This window comes from Rattus norvegicus, chromosome 20, assembly GCF_021556685.1.
Source record: "Rattus norvegicus strain SHRSP/BbbUtx chromosome 20, alternate assembly SHRSP_T2T, whole genome shotgun sequence".
NCBI classification, from domain to species: domain Eukaryota; kingdom Metazoa; phylum Chordata; class Mammalia; order Rodentia; family Muridae; genus Rattus; species Rattus norvegicus.
The window spans coordinates 32,622,183-32,638,900 of record NC_141553.1 but is presented as its reverse complement, the minus strand read 5'-3'; the positions used below and the strand labels follow the sequence as shown (position 1 = coordinate 32,638,900).

General features: G+C 41.9%; 1 protein-coding gene across 4 annotated transcripts in view; it reads left to right on the top strand.

Annotated features, from left to right (window-relative positions):
• Ros1 (ROS proto-oncogene 1, receptor tyrosine kinase) overlaps positions 1-16,718 on the top strand; it is a 155,928-nt gene that overhangs the window by 43,557 nt on the left and 95,653 nt on the right. For 2 of the 4 annotated variants that reach the window (XM_087596903.1, XM_087596902.1), the window contains exons 8-13: positions 2,624-2,825; positions 3,454-3,530; positions 4,668-4,790; positions 5,929-6,113; positions 7,957-8,054; positions 14,395-14,828. In XM_087596903.1, coding sequence (XP_087453029.1) covers positions 2,624-2,825; positions 3,454-3,530; positions 4,668-4,790; positions 5,929-6,113; positions 7,957-8,054; positions 14,395-14,828 — 1,119 coding nt within the window. 4 annotated transcript variants of the gene reach the window in all.

The window sequence follows — 16,718 nt, the reverse complement described above, 5'->3', positions numbered from 1 at the left end:
ATACAAACTAGAATCACTAGGGAGAGGAACCTCAACTGAAGAACTGCTGTCATTAGATTGGCCTGTGACAGCATTTTCTCCACTAATGATTGATGGGGGAAGGCCCAGCCCACTGTGGCTGATGCCACTCCTGGGTGAATGGTCCTGGGTTGTGAGTAAGCCAAGGGGAGCAAGCCAGTATAGGCAGCCCTTCTAGGCTTCGGTTCATGCCTAGGGTTTCTGCCTTGAGTTCCTACCCTGATTCCCTTTTCCAATGGACTGTAACTTTAGTCCAAACTAAACCAGTTCTTCCCCCAAACTTTTGGCCACTGTTTTTATCAGTGGTTTGGGGTTTTAATAAAAACCCAAAGTAAGACAGAAATTGATATTAGAGCGTAGACTCTTACTGTGACAGACCTGGAAACAGAAGATACGTCAGTGTGTTGGAGTGTACGAGACACTGCTGGGGCAAAAGACGGTCTGTGTGCTCCCCTTCAGTCATTTCAAGCACAGCCCTAGCCTAGTATCTGACCTTAGGTTCTAAGAGGAAATGTCAGAGAGTAGTCAGTAGAGGTGGTCACAGAGTCTCTGAGACGCTATTATCAAAGAGAGGATACTCGGGAGACATGTCCCCAACTAGTTTCATCAGGTTGCCAGCTCTACTTATACCTTCTGTTGATGAGGAAGCTACAGTGATACTCAGATACTTATGTTCATACCTATGGCCTTATGTACTCTTTGGCCATGAGAATTAGATGATTTTAGTTGGCATTAGTGCTCCTTTTCCTCGGGCTATTCCAAAGAGAGCCCTATCCCCAATCAAAAAGGACAGCTTGTGTGTGTGTGTGTGTGTGTGTGTGTGTGTGTGTGTGTGTTTGTGTGTGTGTGTTTGTGTGTGTGTGTGTGTGTGTGTGTGTGTGTGTGTGTGTGAGAGAGAGAGAGAGAGAGAGAGAGAGAGAGAGAGAGAGAGAGAGAGATTTGGATAACGATCCTATCTTGCTGTGTGGTTGTATTTTAACTTGCTTGTGGTGGAGCAGACCATATCTCTATGTTGACTCTAATGAGTTGCTGTTGACATCCTGATTCTAAAGCTGCAGGAGGTCATTTCCTTTTATCCCTTTGACGTAGGTGACTGAGTACATAGAGGCAGGGAGAAACACAAAGATGTTTGTGTCTGCTTATGATTATTGTGAGACTTTGGGAGGGATTGTATCAGAGGAAGGTTATGAAAATTATAGAAAGGCCTTCTAAAGACAAACCAGTGTGACGGATGAACCGTCTACCTCTAGTCCACCGACAGTGGGCAGGGCATTTGCCAGAAGTATTCAGAAGGAGAGAGCTCTCCTCAAGATCCAAGACACTAAAACACCATTCTATGGAGAGAGCAGATAGAAGAATATTCCATGGGGCTCAGGTATAATTAGTAGGTGGAGACAAGGAACAAAGTTGGGCTGGTGAATCAGTGGTTGGTCTTTCTGCTAGTAGCATGTAGAGTCTGTGGGTAAATGATTTCATCGTTTAACTCATATTCCCTTCATCCACAGCAAGGGTGGGGCATGAGTGAGGCTGTAAGCTGGAGCTCCCAGGGACTGTGGAGGGCAGTAAAGGAGGTATTATCTAGATTGTCAGGGAAGATAGCAGTACAAATGAAATAGAACATACCAATCCTGCTCATTGGAAGCACATTTTCTTTTCTTTCTTTCTCTTTTTTATTCTTTAATCTTTTTCTTATAGTCTAGTTGTTATCCCCCCTCCTGGTCCACCCTTTGACTGTTCCTCATCCTATACCTCCTCTACCATCTCCAAGAGGATGTCCCCACCCTTCCACACCCACCCCACCAGACCTCCCCACTCCCTGAGGCCTCAAGTCTCTTGAGTGTTAGGTGCCTCTTCTCTCACTGGGGCCAGACCAGGCAGTCCTCTGCTGTATATGTGTCAGGGGCTTCATATCAGCTGGTGTGTGCTGTCTGGTTGGTGACTCAGTGTCTGAGAGATCTTGGGGGTCCAGGTCAGTTGAGACTGCTGGTTTTCCTATGGGGGTCACCATCCTCCTCAGCTTCTTCCAACTTTTCCCTAATTCAACCACAGGGGTCCCTGGTTTCTGTCCAATGGTTGGGTGCTAGCATCTGAATCTGACTCTTTTAGCTGCTTGTTGGGCCTCTCAGAGGGCAGCCATGCTAGGCTCCTGTCTGAAGCATATTTTCCTCTTGAACTAGTCAGGTCATAGCTCACGGAGGAAAAAGCTCCACGACTTGCCTTAGTCATTTTTGTGTTAATCATTGAGTATCTTGTGCAGAGTCTCATCTTCTGATGTGATTCCCTCCTACTGCTTGCTTGCATCTCCAGAGGTTTTTGACAGCTCTTTGTCTAGAAGATAGGTCCCATTCGACTCTCCAATATTGGTTATTTCACAATTTAAAATTGAGGAAATGCAACAGTTTTAGTTCAGTACTTAGCTGGTATGATTAAGAGAGCACGAATGCCAGCTCAAAATTTCTAACTCGCGTCCCTTGGGCACATTTTCAGTATTAATCAAAAGATCTTATTTCTGTCAATCTTTGAACACATTTTGTTCGTTGTTCTAGTCTAAGAGCATAGAAATCTGTACTTTGTGCCCTCACTATGTCGCTTGATATTTTTCCAGTTCCAGAAACTGCGCCTTTCATCACGAACATCGAAAGCTCGAGCCCTGACACTGTGGAGGTCAGCTGGGCTCCACCCTATTTCCCAGGTGGACCTATTTTGGGTTATAATTTAAGGCTGATCAGTAAAACTCAAAAATTAGATTCAGGGACACAGAGAACCAGTTTCCAGTTTTATTCTACTCTTCCAAACACCACTTACAGGTAAGAGATAAACAGAGAAATTGCACCAGCCTTAATGCAGGCATGATGATGATTTAAAAAAAATATGGCTAAAAATCAGTTAAGTGTATTTAGAAACATGACACTGACTCTATTCCATTGTATTGCAGTTGTCCCTTTTCTCAAATTTCCTTGTGTATTAGATCACACAATCCTAAACAGAAAATGTTTTCAATATATCAAATGATCCTTTTAAATATGAGGCAATAATAACACATATACCATGGCTGTGATTTGTTTATTTAATCAAACATCAAGAGAAATAAGGAGGTAAAATCCTGTTAGTGGTATTTTTTTTTATTAACCACCGAAGATTATTTTATTATTGTTAGCTTCTCTGGCCTTTACTGAGACTTCTTTAAACAAGGGGGAAATGGAGGTCATGCAGATAGCAGAGTTCAGCTTCTGACCTCAGTGACCCTGAACTATTCCGTGGGGAATGCAAACAAGGACATGATTGATGGTCTCTGGTTGCTAAGCAGTGACACTGAGTAACTAGGTCTGTTCACTACCACAGGATCTCTAAATAGAATCCCTGTCGCCCCTATATTTATCTCATGTTCACAGCATGCCATGTGAAACACGTCTCTCCAAATTGTGTTTGGAATAGGTTTTCTATCGCAGCAGTCAATGAAGTCGGTGAGGGGCCAGAAGCAGAATCTATGATTACCACTCCATCCCCAGCAGGTATGGTCTAGGTTTTTCCTTTCTGTTACGTAGAGATACGTGTTAACTGAGGTTAAGGTCAGAGTTCAGGGGTCATATGGAAGACCTCAAGATCCCTTCACTTTATGCACGTTCTTCTTTTGGTACCTGTAATTTTAAGTTTTACATTATTCTACACATTTGACAAATAGGTTAGATAGATAGTTGATATGAGAATTTTGAGATTTTGAAAAATAGAATGAAAAAGGCAGGCATTTTAAGAAAGATGGCTTCAAACAAATTTTTGGTTTTAGTTTAAATCAACAAGTATGGTAATATGCATTTACGAATTGAGGAGTTAGATATAAACTTCCTTATCATGACACAGCTTCACATGTGTATTGTTACATTGAACATTTTCCTAGCCTCCTTTAATATTTTAATTACACACAAACATAAAAATTTAAATATTAACTCTTTGAAAATTCAGTCCGTGAATTTACTTTACTTTTTTGTAAGTTTTCCTTTTCGGTTACTGTTTTTAAACAATTACCTTGATGTCATTTATGATTGGCCAATATTTTTGGCTGATCCTAGACTCTAGGAAAAGAGAGGTATTTTTGTCATGCATGAACCATGGCCAAAGGAAAAGTTAAATATAGAGCAAGGTTAAGTTTGCTGTGTGACTATTGCTTACCATTTATTAATTGCCCAGAAGCATCTATCACCCACGGACCTTGCATCACTTTCCAGCTAAACAGGATATCAGAGTTCTGATTTTATTTCACATTTTATTTCGAGATTTTTCTCCTGCTTGAAACACCTTCAACATAGCTCGAGTTACACAACAACCCGCGTTGCTTGAGGCTGGATTACACCTACCAAGAAAATTATCTTGACGGGGGATAATGATTTAACATCTATTGGAACAAGGACATTAAGATCGTGTAATATGTCACACGATATGGTCACGTAGTCCTACTTGACTGTCATCGTATTTCCTACCCCCAGCCATGGATTTATGGAGATTATGCCACAGCTGCAATACCTCTAGAGTAACTCCAGAAAATTTAGTCAGTCTTTTTAAAAAAGTACTGTCTCCCTTATGTAGAAGAATTAAAACTTTTTGTGTTGGTTTGTGTATGGTTGGTCCGTCTGCCTATAAATCATGTTTTTCAGTTCAAGAAGAAGAACAATGGCTCTTTTTATCCAGAAAAACTTCTCTAAGAAAGAGGTCTTTGAAGTACTTAGTAGACGAAGCACATTGCCTTTGGTCAGATGCTATACGTCATAATATTACAGGTCAGTCTGACAGAATCATGTTCTTTTACTATGAAAAGAAGTATTTCGGATTTCCAACAGAAAACTTCTAGAATAGAGGAATATTAAAAGTTGCTCTTGGATCCCAGAGCTAGGTATGGTTCATCTGTTTCTGAGTTATTGATTATTGGGATCCCATAGATCCCTGAAACAGTATAGGATATTGTCAGTACTCCTGGTTATCCTCCAGAACTTGATAGAAGACACAGTTTCTGAAGACTCCCAAATTTTAGTCATAGAACATGGAGAAATCACACAGTGTACTGACCTGGAAACTTTATCCTTTCTGGATAGCTTTCGTAGTGCTGAAATGGTCAAAGCACACTGTAGAGTGACTATAGGGAAACTATTTTCTGACTACGACGAAGAAGTTCTGTGTATGAACTTGTGAATGTGACCAAATGCATGAGACCTATGCAAGATCAAGCCAGAAAAAAAATCCCAGCATGGATGGGGGAGGGTTGAAAAAAATCCTCTATTTGAGAGGGTCTATTGACAACTGCTGGCTGCTGGGAGATGGAGAGTGACTGTTTTTCTATGACCCCTGAGAGGCTGCCCGTATTCCCAAGTGGCCCCATACTCATTCATATACTAGCAACACTATGTGGACACAGGGGGCTTGAAAAGAGAATACATGAGGGAAGAGTGGTTGGGATAGACAAAGAATTAGAGGGGAACAAATGAGGGATGGATTTGATCCAAGGACATTTATGAAACTCTCAAACAATAAAATAATATCCAAACATGCTTTTGTGTCTGGAGATGTAGCCCAGATAGGGCACATGCTTAAACATGCCTGAGTGAGGTCTTAGAGACCTTCTTCAGCGCAAAACAAACAACCCCACATCAAGTCCAAATTTCCAGTGATGCTAGAATTTACGCTCCTGAATATTTGTGTATTATACTATTCTAAATTCTTCTAGTATTTTTATAGACATTATGAAAATACCCAACATATTTGTACATATAAGTTACATGTACTAGAAGAATTTAGAAGGATATTTTTAAATTATAAGAACTTCTGTTTGACTTTAATAAATAGTAAAGACAAGTTTGCTTCTAAGTCTTGTCATCCCTGGGGACATTTAACCACGTGTATGTGCTTTCTTGGCTCTTCTAGGAATATCAGTCAACACTCAGCAGGAAGTGGTTTATTTCTCAGAAGGAACCATCATATGGATGAAGGGGGCTGCTAACATGTCTGATGTGTCTGACCTGAGGATCTTTTATCGAGGCTCAGCTCTAGTCTCTTCTATCTCTGTAGACTGGCTTTACCAAAGGATGTATTTCATCATGGATAAACGGGTTAGTTAGAGGGACTATGACTAGTCGTATGTACAAACAAGCATATCTGGTGGTATCCACAGGTATGACTCACTGATTGCTGACTTCAGATACTAGATTAGCAATGAATAATGGACTTAATTTACGAAATGCTCTGCCCTATTATTAAGTCATCATTATTTGTGGCTTACCCCCCCCTTCTTTATTAAATTGGGTATTTCTTATTTACATTTCAAATGTTATTCCCTTTCCTGGTTTTCAGGTCAAAATCCCCCTAACCCCTCCCCCTCCCCTTCTTTATGGGTGTTCCCCTCCCAATCCTCCCCCCATTACCACCCTCCCCCAACAATCATGTTCACTGGGGATCCAGCCTTGGCAGACCCAGGGCTTCCCCTTCCACTGGTGCTCTTACTAGGCTATTCATTGCTACCTATGAGGTTGAAGCCCAGGGTCAGTCCATGTATAGTCTTTGGGTAGTGGCTTAGTCCCTGGAAGCTCTGGTTGCTTGGCATTGTTGTTCATATGGGGTCTCAAGCCCCTTCAAGCTCTTTCAGTCATTTCTCTGATTCCTTCAACGGGGGTCCCGTTCTCAGTTCAGTGGTTTGCTGCTGGCATTCGCCTCTGTATTTGCTGTATTCTGGCTGTGTCTCTCAGGAGAGATCTACATCCAGTTCCTGTCAGCCTTATTTGTGGCTTTTTTTTTTTTGGTTCTTTTTTTCGGAGCTGGGGACCGAACCCAGGGCCTTGCGCTCCCTAGGTAAGCGCTCTACCACTGAGCTAAATCCCCAGCCCCCCCCTTTTTTTTTTTTGGTTCTTTTTTTCGGAGCTGAGGACCGAACCCAGGGCCTTGCGCTTCCTAGGTAAGCGCTCTACCACTGAGCTAAATCCCCAGCCCCTATTTGTGGCTTTTTATGGTTATAAGTTTTTATTAATGATACTTTATCTGCCTGTTATCACTGTGAGACTGTCCATCATGGGCAGAATCTGCTGCGAGCATCTTTAATTATATGGTAACCTGGATTGATTTTAGTAGGTCTCTGAGAATATGTCAGTACTGGAATCTTTGAGAACTCTCTCTGTGTTTCCTGTTTTCATTTTATTTATTTATTTATTTATTTATTTATCTATTTATTTATTTATTTTTTAAATAGTTGTTGTAAGTGAGTTTTATTTTATTTTATTTTATGTATGTGAGCACACTGTAGCTGTCTTCAGACATACCAGAAGAAGGCATCAGATCTCATTACAGGTGGTTGTGAGCCACCATGTGGTTGCTGGGAATTGAACTCAGGACCTCTGGAGGAGCAGTCACGGCTGAACCATCTCTCCAGCCCCAGTTTTCATTTTATAAGTGCATGTTTATTGCAATGAACAGAGGGCAACCACTCTACCTGAAACCCAGACACTTTTAGTGTACAATGAAAGTTTGGAAAATAATTGGGTACCTCCATAAACCAAGAAAAACATACAAATTACTGGTACTAATAGACTATAAGCTGATTAGGACATAAGATACACTGTTCCTGGGGTTGGGGATTTGGCTCAGTGGTAGAGCACTTGCCTAGCAAGCGCAAGGCCCTGGGTTCGGTTCCCAGCTCCGGAAAAAAAAAAGATACACTGTTCCTTTTGTTTTTTCATACTGAGTATTTTCGTATAGCCCAAGTTGGCCCATTATCCATGATCTTCCTGCATCTGCTTCCTCAGGATTACAGCTATGCACCAATTAAATTACCCTTTAATACATTTTCAAAGAGTCCATAGTCATCGTCACAATTTCAAGCACAGAACTGCTCAGGAAATACTTGGTGGCCACGATGAATGCAGACAAACGTTAATCCCATTGGTATACTTTTTCGTTCTCTAGGTGCATGTCTGTGACTTAAAGCATTGCTCAAATCTTGAGGAAATCACTCCATTCTCTATTGTTGCACCTCAAAAAGTTGTGGTTGATTCCTACAATGGGTAAGTGTTAGCTTTGTGAGCATGAGTTCGCTTCCACTGGCAAGAATGTCTGTGAATCCCTCTTGTGATCAGAACACTATAGCACCGAATGAGCCCATTTGAGTGCCTCATTTTAGGTCAATTTAATTAAAATTGCTTTCAAATTTGATGGCTTCCTCTTCAACAACAAACTACAGTTACATGGAAATGACCTTTTGTTAGAGACCTTGGGACCATGAGTCTAGTACGAGATTTGACGCTACTTTGTGATGGGAATCAGTATCTCCTTGCTCTCTTTTACAGCCACTGTGAGAAGCTACTTCATTATTGCCTCTGTAGCTGAGCCGTACAGTGCTACTTAAACTTCTGGCCTGGCTCTTATGTCTACCAAGAGGCCGACTGAATAAGTAGGCTGCTAGACATCTACCCTCATGTGATGGGAGTTGATGGTTGAGAACAAGTACAGATTTCAAGTATAGGACTCCTATTCTCTGGTGTGAAAAATGAAGCAGACAAAACTAGCAAACAAACAGAACCCCAACACATTTGGGCTCAGCCAAGCTGTTCAGGTGCAGAGAGTTCCCTAGCAAGCAGGTCTGTCTCACTACTTTTGACAATGAGCTGTATCATCCTGAGAATGAGATGAAGACACATTGTGTATGTTAAATGTTCATTTGTGTGTTTTGACCGAAATATAGAAAGTTATTTTGGGGGCTTATTTCTTTTTTTTCATTTTTTTCTTCTATTGAATATTTTATTTATATTTTAAATGTTATCCCCATTCCTGGTTTCCTTTCTGAAAAGCCCCTATCCCATCCCCCCTCCCCCTGCTTCTATACTGTGCTCACCCAACCAACCACCCACTCTTTCCCACCTCCCTCCCTGGCATTCCCCTACACTGGGCCATTGAGCCTTCACAGGACCAAGGGTCTCTATCCCATTGATGCCTTACAAGGCCATCCTCTGCTACATTTCTGGCTGGAGCCATGGGTCACTCCATGTGTACTCTTTGGTTGGTGGTTTAGTCCCTTGGAGCTCTTGGGGGTCTGGTTGGTTGATACTGTGTTCTTCTTATTGGGTTGCATAAGAAGCAACCCTTCAGCTCCTTCAGTCCTTTCTCTAACTCTTCCATTGGGGAACCATTCTCATTAGAATGGTTGGCTACAAGTATCTGCCTCTGTATTTGTCAGGCTCTGACAGAGCCTCGCAGGAGACAGCTATATCGGGCTCCTGTCAGCATGCACTTCTTGGCATCAGCAATAGTGTCTGAGTTTCGTGGCTATATATGGGGTAGATCCCCAGGTGGGGCAGTCTCTGAATGGCTTTTCCTTCAGTCTCTGCTCCACATTTTGTTTCCCTATTTCCTCCTGTGACTATTTTGTTCCCCCTTCAGAAGGACTGAAGCAGCCACACTTTGATCTTCCTCCTTCTTGAGCTACATGTGGTTTGTAAATTGTATTTTGGGTATTCCAAGCTTTTGGGCTAATATTCATTTATTAGTGAGTACATATCATGTGTGTTCTTTTGTGATTGGGTTACCTCACTCAGGACGATATTTTCTAGTTCCATTCATTTTGCCTAAGAATTTCATGAAGTCATTGTTTTTAATTTCTGAGTAATATTCCATTGTGTAGATGTACCACATGTTCTGTATCCATTCCTCTGTTGAAGGACATCTGGGTTCTTTCCAGCTTCTGGCTATTATAAATAAGGCTGCTATGAACATAGTGGAGCATGTGTCCTTGTTATATGTTGGAGCATCTTTTGGGTATATGCCCAGGGGTGGTATAGCTGGGTCCTCAGGTAGTACTATGTCCAATTTTCTGAGGAACCTCCAGACTGATTTCCATAACTGTTGTTCCAGCTTGCAATCCCACCAACAATGGAAGAGTGTTCCTCTTTCTCCACATCCTCACCAGCATCTGATGTCACCTGAGTTTTTGTTCTTAGCCATTCTCACTGGTGTGAGGTTTCCACCTCAGGGCTGTTTTGATTTGCATTTCCCTGATGACTAAGGATGTTGAACATTTCTTTAGGTGCTTCTCAGCCATTCTATATTCCTCAGTTGAGATTTTTTTGTTTAGCTCTGTACCCCATTTTTAAATAGGGTTATTTGGCTCTCTGGAGTCTATCTTCTTGAGTTCTTTCTATATTTTGGATATTAGCCCTCTATCAGATGTAGGATTGGTAAAGATCTTTTCCCAATCTGTTGGTTGCCGTTTTGTCCTATTGACAGTGTCCTTTGCCTTACAGAAGCTTTGTAATTCTATGAAGTCTCTTTGTCTATTGACAAATTTGTCTATTGATCTTAGAGCATAAGCCATTGGTGTTCTGTTGAGGAAATTTTCCCCAGTGCCCATGTGTTCGAGGCTCTTGCCCAGTTACTTTTCTATTAGTTTCAGTGTATCAGGTTTTATGTAGAGGTCCAAGACAGAAAAGGTTTGCAAGATTTTTTTTGAGTATTTTTGCGCCAATATTCATAAAGGAAATTGGTCTGAAGTTCTGTTTCTTTGTTGGGTCTTTGTGTGGTTTAGATATAAGCGTAATTGTGGCTTCATGTAATGAACTGGTTAGTGTTCCTTCTGTTTCTATTTTGTGTAATAGTTTGAAGAATATTGGTATTAGGTCTTCTTCGGAGGACTGATAGAATTCTGCACTAAACCCATCTGGTTCGGGCTCTTTTTGGTTGGCAGGCTTTTAGTTCTTTTTATCGGAGCTGGGGACCGAACCCAGGGCCTTGCGCTTCCTAGGTAAGAGCTCTACCACTGAGCTAAATCCCCAGCCCGGTTGGCAGGCTTTTAATAACTGCTTCTATTTCTTTAGGAGGTTGTTTAGATAATTTTATCTGATCCTGATTTAACTTTGGTATCTCATCTCTGTTTGTGTACATATATATGAATGATTCATGTGTCCTTTTGACTGCATTATCCTCATATCACGATGCTGCTCCTTTCTAAATGTTAAACTGCACCTATACTTACAGCTTTTTATGAATATGCATGTACACAGTGGGTTATGGTCCACATGTGAGGGAGAGCAGGTGGTGTTTTTCTGTCTGAGTTTGGGTAGCTCAGTTTCTGTACTCATCCATTTTCCTACAAATTTCATGGTTTCATTTTTCTTTTCAACTGAATATTATTACTGAATAATATTAAAAACAATCCGGTTGGCATATGTCCCATATTTTCACTATCCATTCTAGATTGATTTTATTTCCTTGCTATGACAAGCAGCATAGTAATAAACATGGGTGCAACAATCTCTATGGTGGGCTATAGGGTTCTCAGGGGTATATGCCTGGATTACATGGTACTTCTGTTTTAAATGTTAAAATGGTAAATTTAAACTGATTTACACAATGGCTATATTAACTTGCTTGCCCACTGCAGTGAACTTTTGTGTACCCTCGTCAACATTTGTTGTCATGTTTCTTGATAACAGCCATTCAGACTATGGTAAGGTGACATCTCAAAGCAGTTGTAATTTGCATTTCCTTTGTGTCTAGAGATGATGGACACTTTTACAAAACGGCCATCTGTGCTTCTTCTTTTGAAAACTTCTATTGAACTCATTGGTCTATTTATTGATTGGCAGTTTTATTTCCTTAGTATTTGGTTTCTGCTATTCCTTGTAAATTCTTGATTTTATCCCCCTTTCTGAAGTGTGACTAGTTAAGATTTTCTTCTGTTCTATGGGGCGTTAACCTGCTCTGTTCATAGTATACTTTGCTGTGCATTCACTTGAAAACTATGAAGTCCTGTCTACTGATACTTGGGGCTAGTTCCTATTCTGTTTAGAAAGTTCTTCCCTACCCAGTGTCTTGAAGCATATTCTGTTTTCTTCTAGCATTTGCAATTTTTCAATCTTTTTTTTATTCATCTGAGACAGGCGCATGCATGTGCGTGTGCGTGTGCGTGTGCGTGTGCGTGTGCGTGTGTGTGTGTGTGTGTGTGTATCCCAGATTGTCCTGGAACTAACTCTGTAGACCAGAGTGGCCTTGAGCTTAAATAAAGTGCTGGAAATAAAGGTGCACCACTGGCCTCCAGACTGCTGGATTTAAAGGCATGGGCCATCACAATAAACCTCCCTTAAAAAACCACCATTGTCTGGTTTTTCAAGTTTTAAATGAAAATTTTAATTATTAGTCACACCACCTGAATGCACCCAGTCTTGTCTGGTCCAGTTCTGATTTCTCTCATTTGTGAGGGTCTGAGTATAGGGAATGTATGGAATGCTCTGTTGTTGGTGGTGGTTACAGAACATAAGTCATTCTGTGGATAATGAACTTCACTCAGCAAGTCAGTCTTCCTAGGCTAGCACAGTGAGATAATCAGTGACTCCTGTTTCCCATTAGAATAACATGGATCTGTGCTTACATTTTGAAGCATAATCTGAAATGATCATGATCATTAGGGTCTATATCAATTTGCTCTTGTTTCTCCTAATAATCATTTCTATAATAATAATAATGATAATGATAATAATAATCTTTCTCCTAATATTCATTTTATCCTGAGGTAGGTCTCTTTGCTAGACAGTGAAGTTGGGATACAAGTTGAGCTGGTCATCATCTTAGCTGTTTTGCAATGACCCAGGATACAGCCCTCTGCATCAGGCCCTGCCTTCTGACCTTCTCCTTTGACAGGGCAGTTTCTATAAAAATCAGCACAAGCCTTTCAGCACGTTTGAGGTCTTTCAGGAGACGTAACTTGTGCAGCGGTTTGCAGCTGTCCTGGCGTTCACAGTGGTGTCCTTCATGTAGTTCATTTTGCACCATTGTATCACGCCCTTAAGGAGTTTCGAGTTGACATGAACCTTGACCCATCCCTTCATCCCACCCTTTGCATCCTCCTCTCGCTTCTGTTCTTTTCTTCTCACTCTCTTTTCTTCTTCCTTCCTTCCTTTCCTTCTCCCATAGTGATCTGAGTCGAAGCTCTGCTTTCTTCCCAGCCACAGTTCGAGGACTATGCTTCCTTAACCCAGACCGCGTTTCTTCTAAGCGTCTCCAGGCACATTTAACAATATTGAGTTTTGTAGGGCAGATGTTCTGTTTGTCCACTACCAACCTCGCTTGAGGCAAATGACCTGGAGTTATATCTCAAAGTGAGTTTGTTTCTCAGGGTTTTACTTTAGGCTGGAATGTGGGTGCAGTTTTAAAGGTTTGGGACGATCAATAAGAGTGGTAAGAGTGGACTGAGTAAGGAGAAGAAAAAAATGGCTTAATAGTTGTGATGCCAGTTGGAACGTAACAAGACGTGGGGTTATAATAAGATATATTAAACTGTATGAACTCGCTAGCATCCATTCATGATCCCAAATTCTAAATCAGCTATTAATTAATGATTTTATGTACCAGTTAACTTTTAAAAATAGTTATATTCTGCGTATGAGTGTTTTGCTTACCTGTGCACCAATTATATGCCTGGTTTCTGAGGAGGCCAGAAGAAGGGTATCAAATCTCTTGGACCTGAAGTTACGGATGGTAACTATGTGGGTGCTTGGAATTGAACCCAGGTCCTCTAGAAGAGCAGCAAGTGCTCTTAAGTGATGAACCATTTTTCTAGCCCCATTGGCGAAGATTTTACTTTGATGTTTGTTTTTCTGTTAAATATTAACTCATGTGTTTTCCTTTTCCATGTTGAAAGATCACCTGCTTATTGCTATGAGCTTACCACAGGGCATATATCTTCAAACTGTCTTTATTTCGTGTGTGTGTGTGTACTTGTCTGTTTGTGTACACATCGTGACTAAATGTCAAAGCTGGGTGCTCTCTGTTATCATACTCTGTTTCGTGAGACAGGGTCTCTCACTGAACCCATAGTTTGACATTTTCTGGTAGGCTGGTTTGCCAATGAGCCTCCAGGGTTACGTCCCCACTCTCACGGGAGTTTCTGCTGTGCACAGCTGTGGTTGGCTTTCACATGGCTTCCGGAGCTCCACATTCAGCTCTTCATGCTTACCTGGAAGCACTTGACTCACTTGGCCATCTCTCCAGCCCTAGCTATTTGATTTTCACGTCATATGCTTACCTCTCAAATCTTTGAAGATACTTTCTAATCTTAACTCTGATTCCTCATAACGTCCCGTGTAAGCACTGAAAGACAGAGCATCATAGAACAGGATGGAGTTTCCAACTTCTGACGGTAATCGGTAGGGCATCTGTTCAGCTCTGACCTTTTGCACCATAAGAAATCCTGGGATGCATGATACTGGTTGTGTAAGGCAATTAGCCTGGAAAGTTACAAAGCCACCCATGTGCTGATTTATATCAGGCTTTTTTTTTTTGTCTGTCTGCCAGGTATGTCTTTTATCTCCTAAGAGACGGCATTTATAGAGTCCATCTTCCTTTGCCGTCTGTCAGGGACACCAAAGCTGTGCGTATTGTGGAGAGTGGCACATTAAAGGACTTCGCAGTAAAGCCGCAGTCCAAGCGAATCATTTACTTCAATGGCACCATGCAAGTCTTCATGTCGACATTTCTGGATGGCTCGGCATTCCACAGGGTTCTGCCGTGGGTCCCCCTTGCGGATGTGAAGAGCTTTGCTTGTGAAAACAATGACTTCCTCATCACAGATGGCAAGGCCATTTTCCAACAGGACTCTCTGTCTTTCAATGAGTTCATCGTGGGATGTGACCTGAGTCACATAGAAGAATTTGGGTTTGGTAACTTGGTCATCTTTGGCTCCTCCGTCCAGTCGTACCCTCTGCCAGGCCATCCACAGGAGGTCTCAGTGCTGTTTGGTTCTCGAGAGGCCCTTATTCAGTGGAAGCCTCCGATTCTCGCCATAGGAGCCAGTGAGCACCTTCCTTGCATTTATTATTAGACCTGTAGTAGGAGGGTCTTTATACTCCATGGGTAGACCCCAAAAGAATAGCCCATCCATTTTTAGATATATGAGAGATACTGACTTTCTAGTTTGGTGACTAGCCAGGTGGATACACACTTGGGCTAGGGGCTTGCATGAATTTCGGCCATTCCCTCAAAGCTTTCTGAACTTGTCTCTCCATCTCTGGATAGACAGAATGCATATGGTAGGAAGCAAGTAGGCTCTGGAACCTTTTAGGGGAAGAAAATGGTGTCATAGTTAGGACTGTATTGCTCTAAAGAGACAACATGACCATGACAATTCTTATAAAGGGAACATTTCATTGGGATTGGCTTACCATTCAGAGATTTAGTGCATTATCATCATGGTGGGAAGCATGGTGGCATACATGTAGATCTGTTGCTAGAGAGGTAGCTGAGAGTTTCATATCCAGAAGGGCAAAGCAGCAGGAAGAGACAATGAGTCACTAGGCCTGGGTTGGGCTTCTGAAACCTCAAAGCCGACCCCCAGTGACACACTCCTCCAACAAGGTCACACCTCCAATAATGCCAGTCCCAATGTGTCTATGGGGGACATTTTCATTTTTCCATCCATTTACTTATTTATTCACGTTATATCCCAACCACTCCCTCTCCCAGCTCCCCCCTCACACAGCCTCTTTTCTACCCCTTCCTATTCTCATCTGTGAAGGTGGAGGCCCTCTCCGGGTGAGAACTCACTCCAGCATATCAAGTCACTGCAAATGACTAAGCACATCCTCTCTCACAAGGCAGCCTAGTAGGGGAACAGGAGTCACAGGCAAGCAACAGAGTCAGAGACAGTCCTGCTCCAGTTGTTGGGGGGACCTGCATAAAGACCAAGCTGCACATCTGGTGTGTGTGTGTGTGTGTGTGTGTGTGTGTGTGTGTGTGTGTGTGTGTATGTGTGTGTGTGTGTAGGGCTAGGTCCAACCCAAGTATGCTTTTGGTTAGTGGTTTAGTTTCTGGGGGCCTATGGGGGCCATTTTCATTCAGACCACTGCAAAGGGTAAACGATTTCAGCTTTGTGAACAGATGGTCTCTGTTATTACTGCTGAACTCTGTGCTGCTGTGGAAGCAGTTATAGACCATATATGGATAGTTGAGGCTATAAGTGGATAGCTGAGTCTATAAGTGGACAGCTGAAGTTGTGTTTGAGCATAACTTTGCTGACTGAAATAGGCAGTGAACAGCTTTGCCCCATGGATCACCTTTTGCAAGCCTCTGATCCATCAGACAGTGATATTTAGTGAGCCTTGACAATTTTCTACTTTCTGACAAGCTGGTTATGCCTATTTGCTACATACCTCCAAAGACAGCTGAGGAGGGCTGCAGAGGTAGCTCAGTTGGTCACGTGCTTGCTTACCACTCACTAAGCCCTGAGCTCAGTCACCAGCAATGCATCAAACTGGTTGTGGTGGTTCACACCTGCAATTCAGGAGGTAAAACTAGGAAAGTTAGAAGGTTAGAAGTTCAAGGTCAAGGTCATCGTCAGCTACATAGGACGTTTGAGGCTCGTTTGGGATACATGAGTATATCTTGGTCTTTCACACACACATGGAGAATGAATTGGCAAAGTTCCTCCCAAGTTGACTTTGCTTCTTGTTATTAATCTAGTTCTTTTTCTAAATTAAGAGCCTGGTTATACTTGGTAGTGTCATTGAGATCCCTCTAACACATAGAATGACAGTCTTAGCTGGGAATAGTAGCACATAGCTTAGTTAGCCCTTGAGAGGTTGAGGCAGGAAGATTTATAAATTCAAGGCAAGCCTGGGCTACATGGTGAAATCCAAACTCAAAACTGTTTTTAAAAGTACATTCTCACAGCCTTACTTGTTGGA